The 18,593-nt window shown below is 43.7% G+C and overlaps 1 protein-coding gene and 1 pseudogene across 2 annotated transcripts; one reads left to right on the top strand and one right to left on the bottom strand.

Moving 5' to 3' along the window:
* Nucleotides 1-2,091: 2,091 nt before the first annotated feature.
* On the bottom strand, nt 2,092-5,008 carry LOC105493958 (ornithine aminotransferase, mitochondrial-like; annotated as a pseudogene).
* On the top strand, nt 4,911-17,896 carry LOC105493883 (putative protein SSX9). 2 transcript variants are annotated; one of them, XM_011761833.2, is made up of 9 exons: nt 4,911-4,979; nt 6,341-6,429; nt 6,868-6,982; nt 7,615-7,710; nt 9,884-9,933; nt 13,686-13,821; nt 15,312-15,389; nt 16,472-16,576; nt 17,361-17,896. In XM_011761833.2, exons 2-8 carry the CDS (start codon nt 6,361-6,363, stop codon nt 16,570-16,572), a joined length of 645 nt encoding a protein of 214 aa, XP_011760135.2. In that variant the 5' UTR covers nt 4,911-4,979; nt 6,341-6,360; the 3' UTR covers nt 16,573-16,576; nt 17,361-17,896. The 2 variants fall into 2 exon arrangements, with proteins under 2 accessions (XP_011760135.2, XP_011760134.2); XM_011761832.3 differs by lacking the exon at nt 15,312-15,389.
* The last annotated feature ends 697 nt before the right edge of the window (nt 17,897-18,593 follow it).

Here is an 18,593-nt window from a genome sequence, read left to right on the forward strand (position 1 = left end):
GTCTCAAGAAAAATAATAATAATAAAAAAACCTCAATGGTAAAAAATACAAACAAATAATCCAATTAGAAAATCATGAAAAGATATGAACATACATTTCACTGAAGAGGAAATAAGCAAATAAGCACATGAAAAGATGTTCAACACTAATTTGCTTCACTAGATGCAAATTAAGACCACGATGTGGTGTCACTACACACTTATTACTATAGCTAAAATAAAAGACATAGTGACAACACCAAATGGTGACAAGGATGCAGAGAAACTGGACGTCTGATTAAGCGCTGCTGGGAAGGTAAAATCTTACAGCCACTCTGGAAAGCAGTTTGGTAGTTTCTGATAAAACTAAACATGCAATGACCATACAATTCAACAATTACACTTCAGATAAATTAAAATGTATGCCCATTCAGAAACTTGTACATAATTGTTCATAGCAGTTTTACTTGTAATAGTCAGTAGCTGGAAATAATCAATATGTCCTACAATAAGTGAATGGTCAAACTGTGGTACATCCATCCTATGGAATACTACTCAGTAGTAAAAATGAACTGTTGGCCGGGCACAGTGGCTCACCATGTTATCCCAGCATTTTGGGAGGCCGAGGCGGGCGGATCATGACGTCAGGAGTTCAAGACCAGCATTGCCAATATGTTGAAATCCCATCTCTACTACTAATACAAACATTACCCGGGCATGGTGGCATGCGCCTGTAGTCATAGCTACTTGGGAGGCTGAAGCTGGAAAATCGTTTGAACCTGGGAGGCAGAGGTTGCAGTGAGCCGAGACACTGCACTCCAGCCTGGGCGACAGAGTGAGACTCCATCTCAACAACAACAACAACAACAACAACAACAACAACAATAATGAACTATTGATACACAAATATCAATATTTTGGAGGAATCTCCATGGAATTATGCTGAGTGAAATAAGCCCCTAAAACATTATATACTATAAGATTTCATTTGTATGGCATTGTAGAAAAGACAAAATTGTAGAAATGAAAAAGAGATTAGTGGTTGCCAGGGGTTAGGAATGGTGGATGGGAGGAGAGTGACTATTACTAAAAATGAGTAGCACAAGGGATAGCATTGTGGTGGTGGTGATGAAAATGTTCTTTACCTTTTTTTTTTTCTGAGAGGGATTCTCACTCTGTCACCTAGGCTGTAGTGCAGTGACATGATCTCGGCTCACTGCAACCTTTGCCTCCCGGGTTCAAGCGATTCTCCTGTCTCAGCCTCCCATGTAGCTGGGAATACAGGTGCATACCACCATGCCCAGCTAATTTTTGTATTTTTAGTAGATACGGGGTTTCTCCATGTTGGCCAAGCTGGTCTCGAACTCCTGACCTCAAGTAATTTGCCAACCTCGCCCTCCCAAAGTGCTAGGATTACAAGCGTGAACCACTGCACCTGGCCATGTTCTGTATCTTTTTTTTTTTCCGAAATATAAGCTTTATTTTAAATTTAAAGAAATATTAAAAATAAACTTTTTTTTTTTTTTTTTTTTTTTACAAATTATAATCAAGCACTCAAAACAATTTAGGAATGTTAAACACTAATTTTTAATTGAAAATAATGACATCCATAGAATACATCCTGGTGTTGGCCAACATGAAGTTTACTTAATATTAGTATTTCTTATATGCTTAACCATTCATCCTTCCTAAAATTCAATGACAACAATGATTTGACTTTATAAGGGGAAGTCTTTTATGTAATTCCCTAGAGATAACCTTTTCAAATACAAAACATTTATACCACCAAGGAAATTATAAAAACATATATAAAGTATACTGAAGGATGTGATTTAAAGGCTATCTGTATATGTAGATGCGTTTAAACCTTAGAAAGTACATATACACATCAAAACACTTTCACCATTCAGATGCCATTACATTCTCTTACATTACAAAGCAAACAGCAGCTGCATAAACGTTGTTCTATTATGTATTAACTGAAAAAAATAGATACTCCACAAAAAGATTTTGAAGTCACATGGAGTGGAATGTGCCCGCATTAAGAGCAGAGCTTTTACAGGACCGCCTGATCCAGCCGGCTCCCAGCGACCACTGAAAACAGCTGCTACCCTCAGAACGACAAGATAGTCTTGTTAATGATTTCACTGGACTCTCGAATCTCATTCTCTTTGACCACCAGCAGAGGCGAAACCTGATGATGTCACCATGGGTTGGCTTGGCCAGAAGTGGATAATCTTGAAGTCGTAGACACACCTTCGAAGCATAGCAATCTTTGGTTTCTTTAATAACAATAGCAATTAATAATTCTTTTCCTCCCAGGCACAGTGGCTCACACCTGTAATCCCAACATTTTGGGAGGCCGAGGTGGGTGCATCACCTGAGGTCAGGAGTTCGAGACCAGCCTGGCCAACATGGTGAAACCCTGTCTCTACTAAAAATACAAAAATTAGCCGGGCATAGTGTTGTGCACCTGTAATCCCAGCTACTCAGGAGGCTGAGGCAGGAGAATTGCTACAACCCAGGAGGCAGAGGTTGCAGTGAGCCAAGATCACACCATTGCATCCAGGGCAACCAGAGTGAACCTCTGACTAAATACATACATATATGCATACATACATACACACATACATACAATAATTCTTCTCCTCTTACAGCAGTTACAGCATCAGAAGGTAGCTTCATGGGTTAATTTCTCAAGAGAATACCCATTTTTTTTCCTGCATTTTCAGCAAGGTTTTCTTCTTCTAAAACCTCAAGGGCTCTGATGCCCACTCAGCAGCCTAGTGGATTGCCACTGTATGTGGACCCATTTTCGCCTGGCTTAATGGTCAGAATTATGCCATTGTCCCACAGTACTGCAGGCACGGAGTATCAGCCTCCAGAAAGGGCCTTTCCAAGGAGGCTATATCAGGTCTGACATTTTCATGATCAACAGCCAGCCATCTACCAGTTCTGGCCAATCCTATCTGTTTTCATCAGCAATGAACAGAACCAAGCTGGGAGCACGAGATGGGATGAGGGTAAGTTAATATACCACAAAGTTTACTGTTTTTATGGAGATTCAGCTGGTCTGTTTTTCCTTCCTTCCTTCCTTCCTTCCTTCCTTCCTTCCTTCCTTCCTTCCTTCCTTCCTTCCTTCCTTCCTCCCTCCCTCCCTCCCTCCCTCCTTCCCTCCCTCTCTCTCTCTCTTTCTTTCTTTCTTTTCCTCTTTCTTTTCCTTTCATGTATGTACGTATTTATTTATTTGACAGTCTTGCTCTGTCGCCCAAGCTGGAGTGCAGTGGTGTGATCTCAGCACAATGCAACCTCTGCATCCTGGGTTCAAATCATTAAGTGAGCCTAGGAGGTGAAGAGCAGCCTGGGAAACATAGCAAAAGGCAGGGTGGTGCATGCCTGTAGTCCCAAGGCTGAGGCAGGAGGATCTCTTGAGCCCAGGAGGTAGAGACCAGCCTGGAAAACATAGCAAAACTGTCTCTACTAGAAAAATTAAAAATATTAGTGGGGGCAGAATGGTGTGAGCCTGTAGTCAGGAGGCTGAGGTGGGAGGATTGCTTGGGCCTGGGAGGTTGAGGCCAGCCTGGTCAACATAGCAAAACCCCATTTCTACTAACAACAAGAACAACAAAAGAATTGCGTGGGTGGGATGGCTCACCCCTGTCGTTGGGAGGCCAAGGTGGGAGGATGGCTTGAGCCCAGGAGGTCGATACCAGCCTGGCCAACATAGCAAAAGCCTGTCTCTCCTAAATAAATAAATAAATAAATAAATAAATAAATAAATAAACAAACAAATAAATAAAGTAAAAAAGAGCAGAGCAGAATGGCACATGCCTGTAGTCCTGAGGCTGAGGGGAAAGCATTACTTGAGCCCAGGAGATTGAGGCCAGCCTGGGCAACATAGCGAAACCCGGTTTCCACTAAAGAAACAAACAAACAAAGAAACAAAAAAAAAATAGCATAGGCAGGGTGGTGCATGCCTGTAGTCCCAAGGCTGTGGTGGAAGGATCCCTTGAGCCCAGGAGATTGAGGCCAGCCTGGTCAACATAGTGAAACCTGGCTTCTACAAAAAAAAAAAAAAAAAAAAGCGTGGGCAGGGTGGTGCATGCCTGTAGTCTCAAGACTGCGGTGGGAGGATCCCTTGAGCCCAGGACGTTGAGACCAGCCTGGCCAACATAGGGAAACGGTCTCTATTAAAAAATAAAAAAACAAAAAATATTATGGGTGGTGGGGTGGTTCACGCCTGTAGTCCCGAGAACGAAGAAGGAGGATTGGCCAAGGCGGATGTAACCAATACCACAATCACATCACATAAGTAAGTACATTTTCCTCTCTCCAGGGCTACAGGTAAAGGATGGTAATTTTGCACACCACACTTAGATTCCCTTTCAAAAATGTAATCAGAAGTTGGAGGGCCTCGGACTGTTTTTTTCAGTTGCAACAGATATAGAAGCCACTGAAGAATGAACATCACGACTAAGTACAGCAAAGTTCCGCAAATGTGCTAGTTTGGTAAACATTGTGTCTTTCAAGTAGAAAAATCACAGATCTGACTTTTTTTCTTCCCACAGTTCAGACTAGAATACAGATTTTTAACCCAAGATCCAGGGACGGTCTTCAGAGAGATCAATTTCCCCTGACGGCACCTGAGGACCACCCACTTTGTCTCAGTGGCAACAAAGTGTGGCTGGAAGAGGAGACAATATTCTGCAATGCCACTGCCCAAGGATGATGGACCAATCAGGGCAGTTAGTGAACTCCATCTGGCCAATCAGAAGTCAGAACAGTAGGCGGGATAAGCGAAGCTCATGTGGCGACTATCAGTCCAGCCTCCAGGGACAGAACCTTCTCAAAGTGGGGGCGGAGACTCTGATTTTCCCGCCTAAAGCATCCCCAGGGATTGGCTACTTTAAGTTCAGAGTACGCGTGCTCTGACTTTCTCTCTCGATTCTTCCACGGAGTACGCACGCTCTGATTTTCTCTTTCGATTCTTCCAAAATCAGAGTAAGTATGCGCTGATTTTCTTTTTCCATTCTTCCTACCCCTCCCCTCCTCCGTGGTGCATTTGTTATCTAGTTTTAATAAGGAGTGTATATGAGGTAGGTCGCCATCTCAAATCCTTCCTGTCAGTTTCTAACTTTTTCAGGTACAGGATTTTTCCTAAGAACTCCACAGTAACTTAAGAAATTTGGGCAAGGCATGGTGGCTCACGCTTGTAATTCCAGCAGTTTTGGAGGCCACAGCTGGTGCTGGTGGATCACCTGAACCCATGAGGCGGAGGTTGCAGTGAGCCATGATCACACCACTGCATCCCAGCCTGGGCAACAGAGAGAGACCGTGTCTCAAAAAAAAAAAAAAAAAAACCTCACTAAAATCTTTCCTCCTGGGATCAAGCGATCCTCTCGCTTAGGCCTTGGGACTACAGGCACACACCACGCTGCTTCTGCTAATTTGTTTTTTTTTTTTTTTTTTTTGGTGTTTTAGTAGAGATGGTTTCGGTATATTGGCCAGGCTGGTCTCAAGCTCCTGGGCTCAAGCGATCCACCCACCTTGGCCTCCCAAAGTGCTGGGATGGTACAGGCCTGCTCCACCACCCCCAGCTAATTTTTTGTGTTTGCTGTAGACACGGGGGTTTTGCTATTTTTCCCAGCCTGGTCTCGACCTCCTGGGCTCAAGCCATCTGCGTGTCTCAGCCTGCCAAAGTGCTGGGATTACAGGCGTGGGCCATGGCGTCTGGCTGATTGCTGCATCTTAAAACTCCCCACATTCTCTCTTAGTGTTGGTGGGCTCTTGTAGTCTGAGATATTCTACCTCTCTTCTTCTAATAATGTGCAGATCACCCAGTAATACCCTCTAAATAGGTTCATATTAGCCATGCTCATTTCTCTTCAACAGAACAGAACCCTCCATCCCTCTGCCTGATTGGATCCATCACCAGAGAGACCATGTTATCTCTGGGACTCACTTCCCTTCCTTTATTGAATGAGTGGGGGTGTTTGAATGCCCCCACTGAATACAATTACACAGTCACGTCCCTGCCTCCGGAACAAGGGTCTGTACATCTTTCAGGGTAAGCCTAGCCCCAGGGAAACTACTAACAACAGTAGCCAAACCCCTCCCAAAGACTCAAGGCGGCTTTGCCCATAGGAAACCTGTCATCCCCAATCAATACTTCTCCCAGAGACCCCTGGCTCCCTGTTTCCATCTGACTTCTCCCCATGTCCTTACTTAGGGAGAGATAAGCCCCGGATGGAGAAAGCAGCACCTGATTCCAGGTGACAGAGTGTGGCCGGCCTTCACTGATTTCTCCCTCCAGAGGACCAAAGGTCCTGTGGCTGGAAAGTCTCAGGCTGTTTCTCTTGCAGGTCAGACTGCTCCTGGTGCCATGAATGGAGATGATGCCTTTGCAAGGAGACCTAGGGTTGGTGCTCAAATACCAGAGAAGATACAAAAGGTGAGGTGACCTGGAGAGGGTACAGTAGTGACCCAGGGTACAGTGTGGGGTGACCAGGTTTCTGAGGAGGGGAGGATAGAGATACTGGGGACAAGGAGCAGGGTCTTGGGGGAGATCTGGACCCTTGGGAGCCTCCCACCTTTGCTCTGTCATCACCTAGCATCCCTGGAGACAAGTCTGTGACAGTGCACTATATTTGGTGACTCTTATTCCATTCAGGAAGGTGGGACAAGAGCCAGCCAGCAGCATTAAAGCTCTACTGTGTGGCAGGGGAGAAGCTAGGGTAGGTCCCTGATGTTGTCTCAGTTAGCCATGGCATCAACCAGGACGGATTATCATCCCCACTTCCCAGATCCAGCACACAGGAAGCGGCTCCAGCTGAATGGCAGACATGCCTAGCTGAGTCACTGCCAGAATTCCTTTTCTTTTTTTCTGTAGGCCTTCGATGATATTGCCAAATACTTCCCTAAGAAAGAGTGGGAAAAGATGAAAACCTCAGAGAAAATCATCTATGTGTATAAGAAGAGAAAGTATGAGGCCATGAATAAACTAGGTAACAGAAAGTTCTAGGTACAGACAAGTCTGGGGACACATGAGCATCCCTCTTCCTGCTTTGGCTACTTCTTAGGCTGCAGAAAGTACCCCACATTTTCCTTTTGTGCAGGGAAAAATCGCAAGGCAGCTTCTGGGTGTTTTGCTCTTTTGTATCCCGTCAGGGCTGAGGGCAAGGGCTGGCAACAGTGGAGCTCAGACCAGGATCCTGCACCTTTCTCTCCCTTAGGCGTCTGTTCGGATGAGTCCAAGTGTCTCTGTGGCATCCCGGCACCCCCACACTGTCCCTACCTTCCTTCGCTCAGCTTGCATCTATGTTTCTTTCTTTCTTTCTTTCTTTCTTTCTTTCTTTCTTTCTTTCTTTCTTTCTTTCTTTCTTTCTTTCTTTCTTTCTTTCTTTCTTTCTTTCTTTCTCTCTCTCTTTCTTTATTTTTCTTTCTTTCTTTCTTTGAGTCTCACTCTGTCACCTAGGTTAGAGTGCCGTAGTGCAATCATAGCTCACTGCAGCCTTGAACTCCTGGCCTCAAGCAATACTCCAACCTTAGCCTCCCAAAGTACTGGTACTACAGACATAAGCCACCGTGGCAGGCCTAAGCTTGCCTCTTAAGGAATAAACATTTTGCTTCTTTCTAGGTTTCAAGGCCACCCTCCCACCTTTCATGCGTAATACAGTGGCCGCAGACTTCCAGGGGAATGATTCTGATAATGACTGTAACCGCAGGGATCAGGGTGAGTAGATGGGAAGGGGCCGGAAAGGGTCTCCTCAAACCCAACTGCTTTTCAGCTCAGCTACCTGGGAAAGATCCTCAGGCATTTGTTCCCTCACACACATCAGGGCTGAGTGAAAAAAAAAATTGCATGCAGAAACTTAACTACAGAGGCCATTCATATAAAATTTTAAAACATGCAAAAGAATAATATATTTTTATAGATAATAAGTAAATGGTAAATGTATACAAACATGAATGTGAATAAAAAGCCATCAAATTAAGGTGACTGCCTGTAAGTGGAGGAGGGAGGGCAGGGATTGGTGAGTGCTGCACAGACAGCTTCAGCCGTGACTTATTTTTTTTATTTTTTATTTATTTTTTTTTTTTTGAGACGGAGTCTGGCTCTGTCACCCAGGCTGGAGTGCAGTGGCGCGATCTCGGCTCACTGCAAGCCTCCCGGGTTTACGCCATTCTCCTGCCTCAGCCTCCCGAGTAGCTGGGACTACAGGCGCCCGCCACCTCGCCTGGCTAGTTTTTTGTATTTTTTTTTAGTAGAGACGGGGTTTCACCGTGTTAGCCAGGATGGTCTCGATCTCCTGACCTCGTGATCCGCCCGTCTTGGCCTCCCAAAGTGCTGGGATTACAGGCTTGAGCCACCGCGCCCGGCCAGCCGTGACTTATTGATAGTGTATTTTGTTTGTTTTTGAGGTGGAGGTTCGCTCTTGTCACCCAGGCTTGAGCGCAATAAGGCAATCTTAGCTCACTCCAACTTTCACCTCCTGGGTTCAAGTGATTCTCTTGCCTCAGCCTCCCGAGTAGCTGGGGTTACGGGTGCCCACCCCCATACCCAACTAATTTTTTTATTTTTGGTAAAGAAGGGGTTTCACCATGTTGGCCAGGCTGGTCTCAAACTTCCTGACCTCAGGTGATCCACCCACCTCAGCCTCCCAAAGTGCTGGGATTACAAATGTGAACTACCACGCCTGGCCTGTTTATAGTTTTTCTAATATTCTGAATAAATAAATCAGACCTAACATAGCTGTGGGGTGATGTTGAGATCTGACTGGACTCAGTATTATTCCCTATGCTTTTCTTTGTGTCTGAAATATTTCTTTTTTAAAGGACATGTTGTTTTTCCTAAGCACTGTTAATGAATCAAAGGACAGTTAAGAAAATGTTACAAGAAAAAAGAAAGAAAGAAAGAAAGAAAGAAAATGTTACAACTGTAGATCCGCCAAAAACTTCCAGAGTTTGTTTCATTAACAGCATGTAGGTATTGGATAGGTATCTTACGAGTTAGGAGTGAGGGTGATGAACACATTATGTAATAAAGATCGCTGTTATTCTGTATTTTATCAAAACCAAATAGCCTTCTCATTCCCAAAGAACTGATTCTCTGCGGTGAGCTGGGAGGTGAGTTTGAAAGAGTGATCCCTCATCCAACACACAGAGAGTTTTCCCACTTGTCAGTGAGGAGAGATAATATAGGGTGAAAAAGCGACAGGTTACTGGGTAGAAATCTTTGTATATTTCGGGAATATAAAGGGGACATATGTATTTGCTTGCTCTTCTGCTCTGACCACACAATTATAAGACAAGGTCAGAATGTCCAAACTGTCTCCAATAGACCTATTACTCCCCAACTAAACAGGCCAGATTCTACCATCTCCCACAATCACTATAAGAGGTCTGAAAATCCAGTGCTTGAGTATCTGCCAAGTTTTTGACATTAAAGGAGTGTCTTTATACTGAAAATATTTCAGAGCCACTGAACTAAATCATCCATGGTTCATCACACATTTAACAGCTTAATTGACATACCATAAGATTCACCCATTTCAAGTGTACAGTGATTTTCAGTTGTTGCACATCTTGAGAGAATACAGTTCAGATCCCCAAACAATCAATTTAGTTATTTGGGAAAATGTGAAAGATATGTAATGGAATAAGATGAGACTGTGATGGGGTTTAACCCCCATTTGATAAACCATGAGATGGAAAATTCTGAACTGATGCCACAGATAAATGCACCAACCATGACTAAACATAATTCAGAAGCAAATCTCAAATAATTCCTCAACAATGAGTGAACTCATAACCTTCTGTTGCAGAATGCACTCATGTGACAGAAGTCTCTCTAGAGTTTGGAAATCTTTACCAACGAAGAAAAATTCTGATGTATTCTCTTTCAGTTGAACGTCCTCAGATGACTTTCAGCAGGCTCCAGGGAATCTTCCCAAAGGTGAGTATCTCTCAAATCTAAAGGGCCAGAGAACCTTTGTCTCTTCAAGGATGTGAACACTGGTAAGAGCGGGAGAATACAGCTGTGAATCCATCTGGTCCTGGACTTTTTTTGGTTGGTAGGCTATTAATTATTGCCTCAATTTCAGAGCCTGCTATTGGTCTATTCAGGGATTCAACTTCTTCCTGGTTTAGTCTTGGAAGAGTGTAAGTGTCCAGGAAATTATCCATTTCTTCTAGATTTTCCAGTTTATTTGCGTAGAGGTGTTTATAGTATTCTCTGATGGTAGTTTGTATTTCTGTGGGGTCGGTGGTGATATCCCCTTTATCATTTTTAATTGCGTCGATTTGATTCCTCTCTCTTTTCTTCTTTATTAGTCTTGCTAGTGGTCTGTCAATTTTGTTGATCTTTTCAAAAAACCAACTCCTGGATTCATTGATTTTTTGGAGGGTTTTTTGTGTCTCTATCTCCTTCAGTTCTGCTCTGATCTTAGTTATTTCTTGCCTTCTGCTAGCTTTCGAATGTGTTTGCTCTTGCTTCTCTAGTTCTTTTAATTGTGATGTTAGAGTGTCAATTTTAGATCTTTCCTGCTTTCTCTTGTGGGCATTTAGTGCTATAAATTTCCCTCTACACACTGCTTTAAATGTGTCCCAGAGATTCTGGTATGTTGTATCTTTGTTCTCATTGGTTTCAAAGAACATCTTTATTTCTGCCTTCATTTCGTTATGTACCCAGTAGTCATTCAGGAGCAGGTTATTCAGTTTCCATGTAGTTGAGCGGTTTTGATTGAGTTTCTTAGTCCTGAGTTCTAGTTTGATTGCACTGTGGTCTGAGAGACAGTTTGTTATAATTTCTGTTCTTGTACATTTGCTGAGGAGTGCTTTACTTCCAATTACGTGGTCGATTTTGGAGTAAGTACGATGTGGTGCTGAGAAGAATGTATATTCTGTTGATTTGGGGTGGAGAGTTCTACAGATGTCTATTAGGTCTGCTTGCTGCAGAGATGAGTTCAATTCCTGGATATCCTTGTTAACTTTCTGTCTCGTTGATCTGTCTAATGTTGACAGTGGAGTGTTGAAGTCTCCCATTGTTATTGTATGGGAGTCTAAGTCTCTTTGTAAGTCTCTAAGGACTTGCTTTATGAATCTGGGTGCTCCTGTATTGGGTGCATATATATTTAGGATAGTTAGCTCTTCCTGTTGAATTGATCCCTTTACCATTATGTAATGGAAAACAGTATGGTGATTCCTCAAGGATCTAGAACTAGATGTACCATATGACCCAGCCATCCCATTACTGGGTATATACCCAAAGGATTATAAATTATGCTGCTATAAAGACACATGCACACGTATGTTTATTGCAGCACTATTCACAATAGCAAAGACTTGGAATCAACCCAAATGTCCATCAGTGACAGATTGGATTAAGAAAATGTGGCACATATACACCATGGAATACTATGCAGCCATCAAAAAGGATGAATTTGAGTCCTTTGTAGGGACATGGATGCAGCTGGAAACCATCATTCTTAGCAAACTATCACAAGAACAGAAAACCAAACACCGCATGTTCTCACTCATAGGTGGGAACTGAACAATGAGATCACTTGGACTCAGGAAGGGGAACATCACACACCGGGGCCTATCATGGGGAGTGGGGAGGGGGGAGGGATTGCATTGGGAGTTATACCTGATGTAAATGACGAGTTGATGGGTGCAGCACACCAACATGGCACAAGTATACATATGTAACAAACCTGCACGTTATGCACATGTACCCTACAACTTAAAGTATAATAATAATAAATAAATTTAAAAAAAAAAAGAGCGGGAGAATATAAAAAATGCCCTCACTGCCTCCTTCCCCCCATGTCTATCACAACACCTGATGTAGCATCGACGGCTTGATAATACTAAGAGTTGTGATCCTTAATACTTCTTTTGTTTTCATAGTGATACCAGATACTATTTTAAGCAGTTCACATGGCTTAATTTATTTAATCCTTAAGAAGACCTCTATGACGTTGTTTCTGTTGTTATCTCCAAATAATAGTCACACACTTCGGTTTTCATCCATACAAAAGCCATGTGACTTGGTGCAAATCTTCTAAGTTCTCTGAGCTCCAGATTCCTGGTCCATGCAATGGAAGTAAAGAATCGTAGTTCATGTTATAGATCATAGTTATCAGGAACATAATAAAATGAGGCTATCAGGGTACAGAGATGTTAAAGAATGTTCCTGGGGCACAGTGGCAGTGGTAGTCTAATCCAGAGCTCCAAGCCATTTAAAGCTCATTCACGTTTGCATTTGTTTATGAAGTTCAGATGTTGCTCACTAGGGCTTTACCCCATAGGGCCTGCTGGTGCTTCCATTGAGACACACACTCTCGCAACAGGAAGGACCAGCTGGCCTTTGCTCTGTAACTGGGGCCACTCACATGGCCTAAGTGTCCCTTTGACAATTGACTCCTCCCTACTGTGAGCTCCTTGAGGGCCTTGTCTGCACCTGGGGCATCTGGTAAACCCCAGTCCCAGTCCAGGGGATCCCTCGGAGGCCCCTGAGTGAGTGATCCCACAAGTGCAGATTCAAGTCTGGTTTAGAGGGTAAAGGGATCTGGGAGTTGGGTTGCCAGTGTGGAGACCGAATTCAAAGAAGGATCCAGAAAGGTATTGATTGTTATTATTACTATATTTAAACAGTGTTTACAAGCTCAGAGATGACTTTCCCTTAGCCTATTGTATATGTATTGTTCACTATTTCATAAGTGAGGAAGCTGAATAAAAAGTAGATTAAGAGCGGGGCGCGGTGGCTTGCGACTGCAATCCCAGCACTTGGGAGGCCAAGGTGGGTGGATCACGAGGTCAACAGATCAAGACCATCCTGGCCAACATGGTGAAACCTTGTCTCTACCTAAAATACAAAGCTTAGCGGGGCGTGGTAGTGCCTGCTTGCAGTCCCAGATACTCCAGAGGCTGTCACCGGAGAATCGCTTTAGCGCGGGAGTTGGATGTCGCAGTGAGCCGAGATTGCGCCATTGCACTGCAGCCTGGCAACAGAGCGAGATTCCGTCTCAAAAGAAAAAAAAAAAAAAAAAAAAAAAAAAGGTAGCTTAAGGTTGTTGGTCAGTGACACATCCCAATATCCCAATGCAACCAGAATTGGTATGGGCACCACCTCACTTAATTCCACATTCAGTGGTGGTGCCTTGGTAGGGTGGTATGCCATATCTGATAACTGCTTTCTTTGCTGCCTAGATTAATTTAAGCAAACCATTTCTTTACCTCTCCCTTCACTGTATTCATCTCCCAATACCATCTTTTTCAGCAGTGTTTTGTCTCCCTTCTATGTTTTTATATTTACTCTCCAGCAGCTGTCTAGGAGCTTATATGAGATCCCTTGTATTTTATAGAAGCTCTTCCTTTTGTAGACCTTGTGAATTCTTAGAATGCTGTCCTTCTTCCAATCTTCTGTATACCAAACTCTCAGTTACATGGAGATTTTTGCTGTTTGCAAGAATGTCAGTCTTAAAAGAGTGTGAAGATAAGCATTCTAGCCCTGGAAACCATATTCACATAGGCCATTCCTTTCCTGTCTAACCTTCCAGGTTTCTCCTCATTTACGCCTGTGTAACTCTTCCAGTGTTGTTGAGAACATTGATTGAGGTAATGCATGTGAAGATGCTTTGTAAGTTCTAAAGCACTATAGAAATGTGACTGATACTATTTATCTGTGACCTTCACATTATAAAGATCATGCCCGAGAAGCCAGCAGAGGAAGGAAATGATTCGAAGGAAGTGCCAGGACCATCTGGCCCACAGAACGATGGGAAACAGCCGTGCCCACTGGGAAAACCAAGTACCTCTAAGAAGATTAACAAGAGATCTGGTAAGAGGAAATAATTCGGGAACGACCCCTCTGGCTTCCCTGGCTATGTTCAGGTGTGGGGACTGGGTGTGTGGCATGGATCCCAGACAAGCCTGGGTCCAGGCTGGGCTGAGGAGCTCACCCAACTCCAGATGAGATGATAAACATGACTTCCAGAGACACAGACTGGAGTTGTCATCCATATAAAAAGCCACGTGACTTGGGGCAAGTCTTCCAAATTTTCTCAGCTCCAGATTCCTAGTCCATAAGATGGAAATAAAGAATCATAGTTCATAAATTGTTTGGAGGCATTAAATTTAATCTAGAAGTCCTGATGACATGAAAGGTGCTCAAGCAATTCTATCTTTGATAACGCGGGATAATATCTTACTCAGCTCAATGCCTGATACCCAATACAGGTGTACTTCAGAGATATTGTAGATTCGGTTCCAGACCACTGCAATAAAGTGAGTCACACACTTTTTTTTTGGTTTGGCAGTGCATAAAAACATTATGTTTTCACTATACTGTAATCTACTAAGTGTGTAATAACATGTCTAAAAATGTACATACCTTAATTTTAAAATAATTGTTTAAAACGCTAACAATCTTCTGAGTCTTCAGTGACTCCCTCTTTTTTCTGGTGGAGGGTCTTGCCTCGGTGTTGATGGCTGCTGGCTGATCAAGGTGGTGGTTGCTGAAGGGTGGAGTGGCTGTGGCAGTTTCTTAAAAGAAGACAACAAAGAAATTTGCCACATCGATTAGCTCTCCCTTTCATGAAGGATTTCTCTGTAGTATGTGATGCTATTGGATAGCATTTTACCCACAGTGGAACTTCTTTAAAGTTGGAGTCAATTCTCTTTAGCTATGAAAGTCCTAGAAGGCATCTCATCCAATAGAAGGCTATTTTATCTACAATGAAAATCTGTTGTTTAGTGTAGCCACCTTCAACAGTGATCTCAGCTTGATCTTCTGGATAAGTTGCTGCAGCTTCTCCGTCAGGGTTTGCTGCTTCACCTTGCACTTTTATGTTATGGAGACGGCTTCTTTCCTTAAACCTCATGAACCAACCTCTGCTAGCTTCACACATTTCTCCTGCAGCTTCTTCACCTCTCTCAGCTTTCATGGACTTGAAGAGAGTTCGGGTCTTGCTCTGAATTAGACTTTGGCATAAGGGAATGTTGTGGCTGGTTTTGTCAAATATCCTGACCACTCAAACTTTCCCTATTTCAGCAGTAAGTCTGTTTTGCTTTCTTATTCCTGTGCTCACTGGAGTATTAGTATTATTATTTCCTTCAAGAACTTTTCCTTTGCATTCACAGCTTGCCTGTTCGATGCAAGAGGCAGAGCTTTCAGCCTGTCTTGGCTTTCCACATGCCTTCCTCACTAAGCTTAGCCATTTCTAGCTTCTGATTTAAAGTGAGAGACATGTGACTCTTCCTTTCATTTGAATAATTAGCGGCCATTGTAGGGTTGTTAATTGTCCTAATTTCAGTGTTGCTGTGTCTCAGGAAATAGGGAGGCCCAAGAGAAGGAGGAGAGATGGGGAACAGCTCATCGGTGGAGCAGTCAGAACACACACAACATTGGTCGATTAAGTTTGTCATCTTCTATGGGTGCAGTTCCTGGTACCCCCGAAACAATAACACAGAACAGGGTGATTATAGTCCATAATAACTTAATTGTACATTTTATAAAAACTATAAGAGTAATTGGATTGTTTGTAACAGAAGGATAAATGGTTGAGGGGATGGAGACCCTATTTTCCATGATGTGATTATTATGCATGGCATGCCTGTATCAAAGCATCTCACGTACCCCTTAAGAATATACACCTACTGTGGACCCCAAAAATAAAAAACACGGACAGGCTCCGTGGCTTACGCCTGTAATCCCAGCACTTTGGGAGGCTGAGGCAGGCCGATCATGAGGTCAGGAGATTGAGACCATCCTGGCTAATACAGTGAAACCCTGTCTCTACTAAAAATACAAAAAGTTAGCTGGGTGTGGTGATGGGCGCCTGTAGTCCCAACTACTTGGGAGTCTGAGGCTGCAGAATCGCTTGAACCCAGCAGGCAGAGGTTGCAGTGAGCCGAGATTGCTCCATTGCACTCCAGTCTGGGCGACAGAGCCAGACTTTGTCTCAAAAAAATAAAAAAAAAAAAAAAAGTAAAAAGTAAAATTATTTTAAAAGATTAAAAAACAACAAAAACAATGGCAGTAATAATATCAAAACTCACTGATGACAGATCACTATAACAGATATAATAATAATGGAAAAGTGTACAATTGATGAGAGTTTCCAAAAAAAAAAAAATTGCAGCATCTGTGAAACACTATGAAAATGTGGTGCAATAAAAAAAATGTATGCCTGTGCGCCCTTAATAAACACATGCTGAATGAAAGGAGGTATGGGTGGATGTTCCCATAAGTGAAGAGGCTGGGAATCTAAACTTGACAACAGAAGGAGCCAGAAGCTAAAACTTTAACTGGCATTTGGCGTGTGTTGTTGTGGGTCTAAGGTCTCAGACTCTAAGCCACAGAATGAAAAACTGGATAAAGAAGGCCCGTGGCACTTGGGAGGGCGGAGGCATCTACTTTTTTGGAGAAAACAGAGCCTAACACTCTCCAGCCTACCCAACCCTCATCTTCCAACTGTTCCCCATCATAGGACCCAAAAGGGGGAAACATGCCTGGACCCACAGACTGCGTGAGAGAAAGCAGCTGGTGATTTATGAAGAGATCAGCGACCCTGAGGAAGATGACGAGTAACTCTGTAAGTGAACCTTCGGCTCATCCCCCACATCCCTGCAGATGTGCTCTTCTGTTGTGGTACTGGTATCCCATCTTACCACTTGTTTCCCAAATCATTCCCGTCTCATAATTTTCTAGGGTACAGCATTGAGGCTGAATGATGAGATTTCCCATGTTTTGTTTTGTTTTGTTTTGTTTTGTGTTTTTCTCGGAGTATCCCTTTGTGGCCCAGGCTACAGTGCAGTGGCGCGATCTCGGCTCACTGCAAGCTCCAACTCCCGGGTTCATGCCATTCTTCTTCCTCAGCCTCCCCAGTAGCTGGGACTACAAGCACCCGCCACTACGCCTGGGTAATTTTTTTTGTATTTTTAGTAGAGAAGGGGTTTCACCGTGTTAGCCAGGATGGTCTCGGTCTCCTGATCTTGTGATCTGCCTGCCTCGGCCTCCCAAAGTGCTGGGATTACAGGCGTGAGCCACCATGCCCGGCCTTTGCAAGCTCTTTCTACTTCCTGCCCTGTATATCCAGGGATCCTCCCTACCCAGGATGCTGTGGACTCCCAAACCCCAGGTCAGCCCTGAGATGTGGGCCACACCTTCCTCTAGCCTAGGAATGGATAAACCAGGCGAGGAAGTCACTGTGGCATGTGCAGATGGTTCACTTCACGGAACAGTGGAAGGCCTGTGCAGGTCCTGAGGTAGGGCAGAATCGGAGCATGCAGGATCTGCAGGTCAGGAGGAGATGCGATTAAGTTGTGACGCGGAGGGAACTCACTGCCACTTACTTTCCTTCTCTCTTCTTGCCTCAGCCTCAGAGATATGACACATGCCGATGATGGGAAGCAGAACTTGGTGACCTTTCATGAACAGGGGCATGGCTGCGGACCCCTCATCATCAGGTGTATAGGAAGTGGAAGCAAGTGTTCACAACAGTGAAAAGTTGAGTCTTATTTTTCTTAGTGTGCCAAGACTTCGATGTTAGCGTTTCCGTTGTATATTCTTACAGTGTGCCATTCTGTTAGATATTAGCGTTTTCATTGATAAGCAAGATATACTTAACGCATATTTCGGTTTGTGTATCCACGCACATACCTTAGAAAACAAGTATAGTCAGGTAATCTCCACATAGAACAACACTGCTCTCCTCTCCCCCGAGATGTGACTACTGAGGACAAGTCTGAGTGTTTAATGTCAGATTTTCTCCTCTGCATTTACAAACCACACACACACACAGACACTAAGTACCACTATAAGCATCTCCCATCTGCTTTTCCCCATTGCCATGCGTCCTGGTCAAGCCCCCCTCACTCTGTTTCCTGTTTAGCATGCACTCCCCTCATCTGATTCCCTGTATCAGTCACTAACAGTTAATAAAACTTTGCAAAGTTCCCCAGTTGTTTGCTCCTCTCATTATTGTGCATACAGAGCTGTGCACAATGTGTATTTCTTTAGAAAAGATTCTTAGAAGTGGAATTGCTGCGTCAAAGGAGTCATTTATTCAACAGAAACCTAATGAGTGCATCCTCGTGCTGAGCGCTGTTCTAGGTGCTGGAGAGACATCAGGGAACAAGGCAGACAGATGTTCCTGACCACCATTCTAGTGGAGGATGTTTCCAGTTGTTGGGTTTGTTTGTTTGATTGTTTTTTCTAGAGAAAGAGTCTTGCTCTGTCCAGGCTAGAGTGCAGTAGCATGATCATAGCTCAATGCAGCCTTAAACTCGTGGGCTCAAGCAATCCTCCCACCTCAGCCTCCAGAGAAGCTGTGACTACAGGCATGCAACATCATGACCCACTAATTTTTTTTAAGGTTTTGTCAAGAAAATCTCTCCATGTTACCCAGGCTGGTCTTGAACTCCTGGGCCAATGCGATACTCCCACCTTGGTCTCCTAAAGTGTTGGGATTATCAGCATGTGCCACCGCGCCTGGCCTCCAGTTTTTATTTTGATAGAGACCATACACTTCAGTCCTGGAGCAGGATTCTGCAGCAGGTGGTTGGTCATCTTGGCCTTTGCTCTCTGAATGATTTTCGGGTTCAAGGTCC

The sequence above is a fragment of the Macaca nemestrina genome, chromosome X (assembly GCF_043159975.1).
Source record: "Macaca nemestrina isolate mMacNem1 chromosome X, mMacNem.hap1, whole genome shotgun sequence".
Taxonomy (NCBI): Eukaryota; Metazoa; Chordata; class Mammalia; order Primates; family Cercopithecidae; genus Macaca; species Macaca nemestrina.

What these genes read in the sequence shown, in the direction of transcription:
- LOC105493883 (XM_011761833.2), top strand. Translation starts at nt 6,361, where the DNA reads ATGAATGGAGATGATGCCTTTGCAAGGAGACCTAGGGTTGGTGCTCAA. An exon ending in TCCAGGGAATCTTCCCAAAG is followed by an intron (nt 9,934 to 13,685) that starts GTGAGTATCTCT and finishes CACATTATAAAG; the next exon opens with ATCATGCCCGAGAAGCCAGC. An exon ending in GAAGATTAACAAGAGATCTG is followed by an intron (nt 13,822 to 15,311) that starts GTAAGAGGAAAT and finishes GCTGTGTCTCAG; the next exon opens with GAAATAGGGAGGCCCAAGAG.